Source organism: Triturus cristatus, chromosome 7, assembly GCF_964204655.1.
Source record: "Triturus cristatus chromosome 7, aTriCri1.1, whole genome shotgun sequence".
Classification (NCBI taxonomy): Eukaryota; Metazoa; Chordata; class Amphibia; order Caudata; family Salamandridae; genus Triturus; species Triturus cristatus.
In genome coordinates, this window is record NC_140590.1 from 304,923,303 (window position 1) to 304,935,729 (window position 12,427).

The following is a 12,427-nucleotide window of genomic DNA, read 5'->3' on the forward strand; positions in this document are numbered from 1 at the left end:
ACGACGACAACTTCATTGGCGCCGACGACGACAACTTCATTGGCGCCGACGCCAACTTCATTGGCGCCGACGCCAACTTCCTTGCCGCCGACGCCAACTTCCTTGCCGCCGACGCCAACTTCCTTTGCGCCGACGACAACTTCCTTTGCGACATCTATCTATCCCTCGACTTGCCCCTCGACAGCGAAGATCTCCCTCGACGGCGAGCAGCGGTGTCGCCTTCGGGACTCAGATCGACGCCAATGTGTCGACGTCATCTGTGATGTCCTAGACGTCGACCTCGTCAGAGGTCTCGACGTCCTTCCCCTAGACGCCGAGCGTCGTTTAGACCCAGAGCCCTGGGTCGACGGGGAGCATATAGTCGTCATACCTTTCGACGTCATAGCCATCGACGTCGACCGGGACTGGTGCCGTTTCTGGGCCTTCTTGTGACTGGGGAGCCGCCCCAGAGGCCGAAGCACGGGAAGCGGAAGATGACAAGTTCCCTCCATGCCCCGAAGTCCCACCTGCATCCGGATGTCTTCTCTGCTCCAGGCCTTGAAGACTAATCTTCTCCCGGTCATGCAGGGTCCTCCTGGAGAATGACTTGCAGATGACACAGGAGTCAGGAACATGAGAAGATGGAAGACCGAGTATGCAAACCCTGGGAGTCTGACTTGGCCTTCTAACTGCCACACTCCGGGCACTTGTCAAATAGAGCTGGCATTTTGACAAAAAGCAAGTGGCTTAACTGGCCAAAAAGGACAGCAAATGGAAGATAAAGGCCCCAGACGTCGAATGAAACACTAAAACTTTCAAACAAAGCTACAAAAATTGAAGAAATGCCAATAAAGGTAGAGCTCAATGCTCTAGGGTCCTGCTAGCAGGGGCCGTAAAAAAAGAACTGAAAGTAACTTGCCTTTGGCTGTGCATCATGGGATACCTAGGGTCTCTGGAGGGTTCCTTAAAGGCACGGTATCCCTTTTCCAGACACATAATGGCAGCTTATGGGGCTTGTCTGTCCAACCTTCCTCTCTATCATGACAAAGGAGTTTTGTGAAGGGTAGTTTCTCTTGGTGTGAAACTTAGCTAAAGGTGTTAATGTAATAATTATTTTGCTATCCTTTTTGTCACTTCAGGATGAAGTGCTGGCCAGTGTAGCCTTGTTAATGTCAGGCTGCATTATTGGTCTTTGATTTTCTCTTAAGTGTCTATGCAGGACTGCAGAAGAGGACACCTTAAGAGATTATTTCGATTACTCCGGGGTCCACGCACATGGGTGGGACTATTCACAGATTATGACTATACACAGAGATCCCCTACTACAGAACCATACCACTGGTCTGGTGAGGGCATAACTGCATGAGCAATATGCTCCCAGGGGGAGTGGGTCCCAGGGGACCCTTTTCAGCTCTAAGGTACCCAGGGTATCACTTACAAGGGTTAGAAGCACTATATGTTTTTTATACAGAAGCAGCACAGGGGACCTGGAAGCACTTTCTCACGCAGAACCTCGACCCTTGGAGTGCCAAAAAGAGGTGCTATGCAGAGGAATCTCTGCACCCATGATCAATGTTGGGATGTGCTCCATACTGTTTTGCTATTAAGAGAAGTGGTGTCAAAAGTGTATGAAGGAAACTGTAGTAGTTTGGCACTCGGTCTGTACTCTTTCAATATCCGCAACATTCCATATATTTCCAATTCCAAATATTCCCTCACCGACTCCATACGAAAGACTCATTGTTTAACGTTAAACAGTGAATGCTAGGATAGATAGTTTAGCCAGATGAGAAGGGAGACAGTCATACCCAAATGGTGTTTGAAAAGAAAATCCAGCCTGAATTTCAAACTCTCTGACTGCTCTCAGGATGCAGTAAGAAAACAAGAAACTATTATGCATTACTAGTAAAAAGCAACATTGACCACCTGGGTATTGGAGAAAGCCTTGACCACTAAGATAATCCGTAACAAAAGAATGCCTGATGGGATGAAGAAAAATACTTCTGTTATGACTTGAAGCTACATTAAATCAAAAGTGCAAACCTCCACTATGTCCATCTTTGAGAAGAGCAGGGTCGTGGAATTCAAATTGCCGTAGCATAGGACATATTGGTTGGGGTCAAGAGCAACAAGTTTTCATGTTTCACTCACTTGAGACACTTTCTATTACCCAAGGAGTGCACCTGGAGAACAATACATCCCTCCAAGATCAACTATATTATGCAGCAAAAGCAGTTAGGAGGCTAGAGACCATGCAGTTCGCACAATGACAAGTGTAGTCTCTCGCCCAGCCACTGTTGCCTGACAACTCTACCTGTTATTTTTTTATCGTGTTCTGACTCATAGCTGCACACCCTCCAAAGAGGAGACTTGTGCCTGCACTCGAGAAAGCAAGACAATTGATGAACGGAATGCAGAACAAATTGAAACATTCAACCCCAATCAAGAGATGTGGGTTAAATCCATCATTCTTATGCTCACCATGCCACCCCAGTTTAGACCTAAATCAGTCTTGACCCTGTGCCTCATGGTAACAGTCCAGCCTGAACTGCCAAGCAAGGTACTCCCTGGACCGGAATCAAGCATCCTAGGACCGCTTTTGGGCTTTCACCCCTCACCAGCCAGGATTGAATCCAGTGGCACAGTGAGTCCCGGGCCCACGTCTGGGCATACTATTTTTGCTGACACGAGCAAGAAAACTTTGAGAATGGTGCATGGACACACACACTCTAATCTTGTGACAGACTTAGCCATGTGATCCAATACAAATGGCCCAACATAAGTCAGGTGAGCTTTGTAACAAACCCCCAGTTTTTTGCTAGGTGTCTTGTTTCAGAACTCTATGCAGTATGTATACAAATTTTAAAACCTGTCTCTTTGCTGCTTTCGTCCCTCTCTCTTGCTGTATAACTGGTCAGAAAAATGTACCTGTAATTTCTACTTACCCTGGAAGTGGCTCATTGTTCCAGTCTATAGTGTAGGCAGTTCCATCATGTAACCTGGCCTGCAGCACCTCCTTTAGCAGTTTTTCAGTCCTATCCTTGTCTTCTTCAGACTCACAAGCTGTAAAACAGCGCTGAACATATTCTTTTAAGGGCTGGGGCCAGTCATCTGTCTTTGTAGATGCACTGCTGTTACAAATGAAAACAGTAGTCAAATTACACATCTGCCCATTGAACAAAATTTTAGTTACAAATATTCTAGCTGCAGTCACTTCTCTAAAATAGATCATGAAAATGAGACTATCAAATTTCACGCTTATGCTGCTAAATTAAAGAAATACTTAAGATATCAGTTAAAAGTTTACTTTGATCACTTCCACATAAAGGCAGTCCTCAACATCCCCAAGTAACAGTCACAATCACTCTTTATACAGCTCACCATCAAGCACTGCCACCAATCTGGTTTCTGCCTATATACTGGTTCCTGCCTACATGCTTCCAACTGCCTTCACTGGCATTGCAACTGCTCACAGTAAGGAGAGGAGCTTCGGCCAGGGTGAAGAAATCAGGACAACTGGACTTAAGAATAACTGTAAATATGTGGAGTAAATGGCTGACGTACGCAAGAACTTATGAAGTACAAGTTCACTTAATAGTACTGTAGCAATACAAGCTATTTGAATTGACCTTACAACCACGCCTTATCTACTATGCAATCTGCAGCTTGTAAAATGTTTGAGTCTATTTTTTTGTCTCCAATGTGCTTCTACTGTATATGCGAAGTTCTCTTATGTTTTCCTGCTCTATCTTAACGAGCCGGCTCCGTTGTACAGCGCTCTGATATCCTGCCGGGTCATGCTCATGAGTTATAAAACTTTTCAAATAAAGATTTATTTACTATAATCAGGAAAGTGAATGGGACTTTAATTTGCCTTCAACTCGGCAGGGCACACATTATGCAATATTTTACCCCATTATCATGGTAGTGATAGATGGTAGCAATCCACTATTTATTTCTTTATTTAGCAATTGCATATAGCATAAACATAACCCATTGGCATTATAGATCTACATTATAAAAAGTACTCCACTTTTTAGTTTACAACATCATTTCTAAAATTGAATGGGGAAGTAAAACTGAGAAAGTGGGTTTCTGTTGCAGTAAACCCCCTTTTCTTTTCTTTTGTTGCCAGACTACTGATGCTCTTTGACTTGGTGTACCGTGTTCCTTCCCTAAAACTGCCTACCAGCCTAAACCCAACTGGCATCTCTGGCCACTTGTCGGCCCTTGGTAAATGGTACCCTAGGCACCCAGGGCCATGTGACCAGAGAAGACCCCTAAGGGCTGCAGCACTTATTGTGCCACTCTTAGAGGCCCTGTGTCCTGACACACACACACACACACAGCCTTTGCAGGCTGAGTGTCTTGGTGCAGAACTAAACAACCGTGTGTGCCATGCCCACAAACAGTGCCCTGGCATACCTCAGTACCCCTCTAGCTGGGAGCACTATACCAGTGGTGAGGGTATAGGTGCATGAGCCCTGTACCCCTACAGTACCCAGGTCCATTCCTGGGCACTGTAAGTGCAGTGCTGCCATTAAAGAGTATATGGTGCTGGGAGGTAGTCATCACGAACTCCACAGCACCATGATGGGTACACTGAAGTCTGAGAAGTTTGGTATCAAACTTCTCAGCACATTAAACCCACACTAATGCCAGTGTGGGATTTAATGTAAAATGCACGACAGAGGGCATCTTAGAGATGCCCCCTGAAACTAACCAACAACCAGCGTCCTGCCTGAGAGGCTGCCACCCGGCAGACATGTTGCTGGACGCCAGGGTAGAGAGCAATTCGCTCTCGTGGGTCTGCAAACAATGCACATCCTGGGCGAGGTGCTAGGTCTCCTCCCCCAGCATGGGCAGGGGAAGCTTCAAAGGCATGCCGCCTTTGTGAGCTTCCCCAGGCCACTTGCAGTACTCAGCAACTGGCCCCCACCGGTTCTGACCCTCACTCTGGCGGGAAGACTGGTGGGAAAACCCAAGGGAGGAAAGGGGGTGTGCCAGCCTCTGCCAACCCCACCTCCCAGTTGGGGAAGGAGAGGTGAAGCACGACCCCGGGCTCTCGCCATCTTGAAGATGGGGAGCCCTACCCAATCAGGACTAGGCTCCTGCCCCCCTCCCACAGGAGTGTGGCAGGCTAGGGGGTGTACCCACCCCAGGGAAGGGACCCATTGGTCCCTGACCTCTACCTACCTGTAACACCCTTAAATTTAGTATTTAGGGGCACCCTGAACCTTCCTTCCTCAGATCCCGAATCAAGCAAGAAGAAATAAGACCTGCTGTGCAGCTGCTAACAAGGAGGAAGACACCAACTGACTTAGACCCAGCCCTACAAGCCTGTCGAACCTCGAACCTGCTCCTGCTAAAACCCAGCGTCTCCAGTGGTCAGCAACCTCAAAAACCGGAGGACCCGACTCCCTTGTGACTCAGACTGGGACTCCCAAGAGCAGTGGTTCTGCTCAAATAAAGTAACAAGTCCCTGGTGCCAACCAGGAACCGCGACTCCTGCACACTCTGCACCCACCAAGCCTGGACTGTGCTGGAGTGGACAAAGACCACGAGGACGTCCCCCTGGCAACTGACCAAGAATCCAGCACCCAAGGACCTACCTCAACGCTCCTGACGCCTGCAGCCTCAGAACAAGGGACCCCTCCAACCGCCCAGCTGAGGGTAAGATTTCCCGACGCAAAAAAGACACCCCTGCACCCACCGGCCCCCTGTGCCCAGCTCCTGGGTGCCTACCTAACCTACAGCTTCCCAACTTAACCCTCGAAGTGGTGGTCGCACCTGAAGAATCTTTGTCCCCTAGCTTGCAGCCTTTGTTAGTCTTCGAGCTTCTCCATTGAAATCCATTGAGCGCCCAACGGCTCAAAAGCACCCTGCACCCAGCCGCCCGAGTGCCCCTGGGAGTGCAACCTCTATCCTATTTTTCTTCCCACTTGCCCCGAGTGAGTGACCAGGAGCCCAGCTCCCACAGCCACGTGGCCTGCCTGCTAGCAGCCACCAACCAAAGGCCCCCTGCCCGCCATAGGCTAACATTGGGCCTAACTCTCTCTGCACCCTGCTGCCCCTGTACTGCTGAGGGTGTAACAACTGTACCTACCTGACCCGGGGAGAGAACGGAGTCTTTGCCCAGAACCATAACTCTGCCAGTCGAGTACTTACCCAAAAGACGATAACTCCCTTTTTCTCCATAGGGTAACATAGAAGAAATTTCAAGTGAAACCAGTCAAAGTGTCGAGTTTTGAAACTGTAAAATTCACTAAAAGTCAGCCGATCAACGAAAACGAAATTACTCACCTGGTATCAGGAGAGATCCCAGTGCTGGATCTTGGTGCCCAGCACAGACCCTGAAAAGTAATTACAACCGTACACACCGATAACTTGATTTTCCTCAATAGGATAACATTGCCTGTTTTTTGCTAGAAATTCTAACGTCGATTTTTGAAACTAACAAATATTCACTAAAAATCGCCTGTGTAACAAAAACGATTTGTTTCAACTGTTTACAGGAAATGCACCAGGGTTGAATCCAGGATCCAACCCGGAGTAAGAAAATCATACGTAAAGTAACTGAAATTGCATTTACTTAAAAAGTCCCATTGAGCTCAATGTTATAATTGTGTTTGAATTGTGTTGCCTATTGCAACAACTGTAACTATTGCATTCAAAAGTCTATTGCCTATTGAAAGTATTTAACGAAAGCATCTCATTCTGAGAAAGTATATTTTGATACCTATTGTTGGTTCTAAAATAAAACTATATATTTTTTTATATACAACCATTGGCCTAGAGTTCAGTTCTTGAGTGTATGAAACCATTTGCTGACTGAGTGTGTACAACAAATGCTTTACACTGTCCTCTGATACTGCCTTACTGCTCGACCAAGCTACCACTTTAGAGAGTAAGGTTATATCTAACTTTAGCCTCTGCCAAACCTCTGGGGACTGTGGACTCTGCACACTGTACCTATTTGGGGACAGTATATACAGAGCCACTTTCTTACAAAAACATAGTGCAAAAAGTATATTTTCTCTGTGTACTACTTTTAGTAATTAAGTTACCTGTTTGGTACTTAATACACTCCCCTTCAAAATAGATTGAAAACGCTTTAATCTGAGGCAGTACCTGAAAAGAAACCTCACAAAAATCAATGTTCTTGGAGGCCTGTTTCTGCTCCAGGGAGGGCCCGGCAGTGCGGGCTTGATAATTTCCATGAGGAGCAGGGTCAAGACTGATTAGCATATGAAAGGGTCCAAACTGGGATGGCATAGTGAGCAAAAGAACAATGGACTCAACCCATATATCTTGAAGGGGGGTGAGTGGTTGAAATGTTTCAGCACTCGGTCCATCATCTTGTTTTGATTGCTGAATAATATGCTGAGCCATGCCCAAAGATAAAAACTGTACGTTGCTTGGACTCCGCCTCTTTAATCAAGCAGAAGAGGAAAATAATGTTGTGAAGGAATCACTGTGATAAGGGGATCAACTGAATTGTTGCCCTTATTGATGGTAGGTTATTGTAATACAAGACAGGAAAAAATATTTCAAACTTAAAGAAACAACTGTTAAAACAGTTGAGGTTTCAATTACTTATATGAATTAGAAACTGGGAAAGCAACAATGGTCACCCATTTTTTAGAGTATGTGAAGAATAGGCGCATATTAAAGAAGTTTTTATGCAGACATTTGAACATGTAAAATATTTTATAATAAAGATATTTTTTCTAAAGGACTTGTAAGTCTAAATAGACAGGGTTTTGATTGATAGACCGAGAGTCCCATATTCACAACTGTTTGTAAAATTGTAACTGTTAATACAGCCAGGGAAATACTCTATGGGTATAAAAGTTAGAAAGTGACAGGTTTCACATTTAGGTATTCTTTCGTAGTCTACACCTCAAAGAAACAGGAGAATTAATTTTAATGTGCACAGATGTGTAGAGCCGAGGCACAGTGCTGGTGTCTCACTACTAGATTTTGAGATTCATAAACATACCGATTGCAGGTCAAAGACAGCGTAGGAACAGCTACAGCAATTGCAGTCTTTGAAAAACGTTTTTGTTTTGTTTTAAATGCACATGGACTTAAAAGGAATGCACCAAAAAATATATACATTTCTCTTAAGAAATCCACGACTTCTCAATATGCACCTCATTTGATGGCATCTATTTGGAAGACTTATGGGGCAATGGGACAAAATGCAGGATTTTCTTTAACTGTAAATATCAAAGCGTAGGAATAGCAACTTTTCTGGCACAAAATATCTGCACACATAGCAGATGACTCCAATATGAACGTTATACGTTTAGAATACACTCACACTTCAACCAACTATTGCCCAAATAATGGCACATACAAAATGATTTATTAGCTGAAGTTCACATTTTCAGAGGTCGCCTGTTACCATGAAAATACATTTGCACAGAATTATTAGATTGTAATACAAGAGGGGAGAAATCAATACTGCAGCCCTTAGAGGATCGGAATTCTTGGGTTCTGATTTCCTATTGTTGCTTCAATCTTATTACAAAAGTGGATAGCCAAATTTTAAGCACTCTGTAGCCCTAAAGATATGAAAGTACGGGAGTGAGAAACATTTACCCGTGATCATTCCGCTTCTCACTGTTTGGAATCTGTTGCTGGTGCACTGTCTGTGGCTGATGCTGCTGACGGTCAGTTTCATTACCCTGAAGCTCGGAGGATCCAAAACTCTGGCTTGCTAGGACAAAGGGACGTTTCTGAATATTGAACTTCAAACCCCCAGATCCAGGAGCTTCTGTAAACAAAGATTAGCCTTGGTCAATGGTAGTTTTGACATTAATAGAACTTAGCATATGTGCTCACGAATAACAATACGCATTTTATGTCAGAAACCACTCGTAAATGAGCTACATGAACAGCAAATTCTTCCAACTAACGAACACAAAACTAAATAATGACCATGACAAACAGGCGAAATAAGGCAGAGAAAAAGAATGCCAATCCATTAAGATACCAGGGCTGGTCGGGAAATGAGGAGCGTGGGTGGAGGGGGAGTAAGTAATGAAGATGGGGAAGCAAGGAAGGCATACACTAACCAACACATTACTGTGTACTACTTGCGTCAATAAGCACGGGCAGGGGATAGAATTTGGAAAGGAGTTGACCTACGCCGATGCTGGTAAAGGTAATTCTAGCCCAAGCCAAGTCTGTTATTTTGCATCTGCAAGACAGAAAATGCAAGAGTGACAACATACGTTTCATACGATTCCACATCTGCTGGCCCTTTTTTGCCTTGGCCGATTCGTTGTACGAGTGTTGGTTGTAGTTGGAAGAGGCTGCAGGCAATTGCTTCTGAGGATGCGGCCCACCTGACCCTCCTCCTTGCTGAACTGTAGGTGCCTTCGAGCGGTTTCCATGCTGTTGCTGGGAGGGCTGTGTGGGCTGGTTAGAAGCAGTTACCTGTGGCTGAATATTAGAGTAGGGCATGGGCTCCTCCATTCCAGGTACAGGGGGCTGAAAAAGTATGAATGCATAAGAAAAATGCATGGTATCCATGCTTACGGCTGCATAAAGTCCCATTCCTACAAAATCCCTTCATCCACTTACTGGCTCTAGTGAAGTGTATATGCACCATTAACAGTGTCCATACAAAGGGAGCAGAGAACAAAGATGAAAAAAAGCTTACTCCAAATTTTTTTTTTTTTTTAGAAATGTGTTAGAGGGTTGGCAAATATCCTCGCACTGAAACTGCAACCATTATGCTAGTGTAAATAAAGTATTCTTGAGTTGAAAATAGAAGAGCACAAAATACAAGGTTATGGGAGAGTACTGCCTGTTTAGACAGAAGAGAACAGCAGAATGATAAAGGTCGGGAAATAGGCAGCAAGAAAGCGTTTACTTTTTTGTGCGTATATACCAACACCCTTTAACCAATAGAGCACGGTACTAGCAACACACTACCCCCTCTGCATGGGAACTGCAGAAGGAATTACTATATCAAGCACAAAATGTGACTATATTCAAAGAGTGGGGCTCTCCTGGTTGACAACTTGAGTATTTATACCCGAGAATATGGAACCTTGTCCCAAACAAGGAGGTGGGAGCTAAAAATGTGGGTTAACATCAACAGAAACACAGCTACTCATATAGCAAACTTTAAGCAATTTCAAGGTGTCATCACAGTGAAGAACCATTTTACCTGGCTGGAACTTCCCTGGTGCTGTCCATGTGCTGGAGGTTGTTGCTGTGGTTGCTGGGAAGGCGGGTATGACCCGGGCAAACTGTACTGACCTGGGGCTGCATACCCAGGATATATATTCTAAAGAAAGTTAAAATCCATGTGAATGATACAATGCACTACATACCTCAAATGTGAAATCAAAACATTTTATTTCGACATGAAAATATGTCTGCTTGGCATGATACAGAAATAACACCATGATTCAAGGAGATCATCATAGTGCTTGCACTGGGTAGGAAGCTGCAGCATACCACCAAAAACTTGAGAGCCTGGCATTACATTTCCGAGTTCCGCAACACCAAGATGCAAATAGCTTTACATCCACTCCACAAACGTAACGATCGGAGCAGCAGACCAAACAAAAACAAGCACTGGCAAAGCCAACAAGTTCGGCTTGAATCTACCAACACGTACGAACACAGAAAAGTACAAATATATGCCCTGCTTTCAGTAACCCCCATCCTTTTGTGCCTCCTATTACTACGCCTTAGAGACCGGTTGCATAGGCATAACACCAATAATCCGTGCAGATCTGCGTTTGCACAAATTAAAATAATAATGGCAGACCTAGTGAATAAGCCCATGCATCATCTGTTGGGCAGCAATGTTTTTCTCAAGTAAAGTACGCATAGTGCAATCCTGTCTGTAAAACCATTAGGCACGTAAATTTCATAGTGGAAACTAGAAGAACTGTGGCGTCACATTTTGTCAAATCTAAAATAGACTCTCAGGCTTTAAAAACTATGAAACGTGAAATTAATTCTTGAAAAGGCATCTTACCTGACAACTGTTTTCATGCAATTAATACCATTACCTGAATCGCACTCAGGTGAAATATCACTTTAAATACTAAAATATGCCTCAGAAATACGTTTTTGTTAACAGAAACGAAAAACACCCCATACTTTAAGTCTGAAACAATCGCTTAGAAGGATATGAGCCTGCTGCTTTTATTTAGTATATTACCTGCAGGTCACTCGCTCAAATCTAGAGAAGTGTCTCTTCCCTGCAAGTTGGTTATATATGAGGGGTTAGGAATAGCAAAACTGTGTTAGTTTATATGCTATATACCAACAATATCATTTTTTTTAACGGTGCATGGGAATCCCTGCCCTCCCTCTTTCAAACTGCAGTGAAACTACAGTCAGTTCGTTGTATTTCTACAGTGCCTCAAATTGAATGTCTATTGAAAGGAAGGTCAAAAATCTTTTTTTGAACTATTCCAGGATGCTTATGATTAGAATCAATTTTGAAACTAAGTGAAGTACTGCAGTCAAAAAAGAATGCTAACCAATATGTATTTCTAAAATTGGGGAAGAAGCACAGGTACAGGAGACCTGGTTGGCAGGGACCCTGTGCACTACAAATAGAAACCACACCAAGTACCAGGCAAACAAGCATTGACATAGCCAATAGGTCTCGCCTTTGGAACCTTTTAAGTGTTTAGCCATGCAACACTTGATGCTGTTGCACCAAGGTTATTGTGCTGAATAACTAAACACTTATAAGGTCCCAGAGGCGAGACCTATTGGCTATGCCAGCGCTGGTTTCTTTTAGCAGGTCAATGACATTTGTTCAGAAAATAGCCCTGTTGCATTATAAAACCTTGATTGGAGGAAGCTGACAGGGGACTTCAGACACTAGAATTTTATCCAAGGACAGACCACCAACATTTTCGAATATGAATGTTCTTAGCTAAAGTAAGTCAATATAAATGCCAGTGACAAATAATGCTGTTAAATTAAATGATGCAAAGACATATAGGACAATCTCTCATAAGTGACTCAAATTAGCTGCACTAATTGATGTAATGTAGATCACTTTTACAGCTCTTCCGTGCCACTGGCAGATTATATCGAGAGCCCTGGAATCAAGCGCTGGTAACCTTTCACCTCCCAAGCCTGACACATTTGCCTTTTCCTCTTTCTGATTGGAGCTCTTAATTGGTTAATTATGCCTTCTCACAGGTGAAATTAGATAAATTGACGATTGAGCAGAAGAGGTCCTTTCGCTGCTCGCTTACAGATTCATGGTTGACATCTTTGTTCTTCGCGGCTGAGTGCCCGGGAATCATTTGTCATTAGTAACAACTCCTTGGGAGTTGCGATTCAGAGCGGAAACCCGTTATTCCACAGTAATGCCTCACAAAACTCGGCGTATCACTGGGCCCGCGGAGAATCAAACAGCTCCAAGCAGCCAAAGGACGCTTTTACACTCTAG

General features: G+C 44.2%; 1 protein-coding gene across 4 annotated transcripts in view; it reads right to left on the reverse strand.

Moving 5' to 3' along the window:
• The window catches only part of LENG8 (leukocyte receptor cluster member 8), a 132,284-nt gene that overhangs the window by 75,343 nt on the left and 44,514 nt on the right, over nucleotides 1-12,427 (reverse strand). For 3 of the 4 annotated variants that reach the window (XR_014966447.1, XR_014966446.1, XM_085616345.1), the window contains exons 4-7: nucleotides 10,166-10,285; nucleotides 9,222-9,480; nucleotides 8,587-8,761; nucleotides 2,925-3,110 (exon numbers count right to left, since the gene is read on the reverse strand). Coding sequence is in view for 2 of the 4 variants with exons in the window: in XM_085616345.1 (XP_085472471.1) it covers nucleotides 2,925-3,110; nucleotides 8,587-8,761; nucleotides 9,222-9,480; nucleotides 10,166-10,285 (740 nt within the window). In the remaining 2 variants the exon portion in view is untranslated. The remainder of the gene's footprint in view (nucleotides 1-2,924; nucleotides 3,111-8,586; nucleotides 8,762-9,221; nucleotides 9,481-10,165; nucleotides 10,286-12,427) is intronic. The other variant, XM_085616346.1, reaches the window with a different exon arrangement.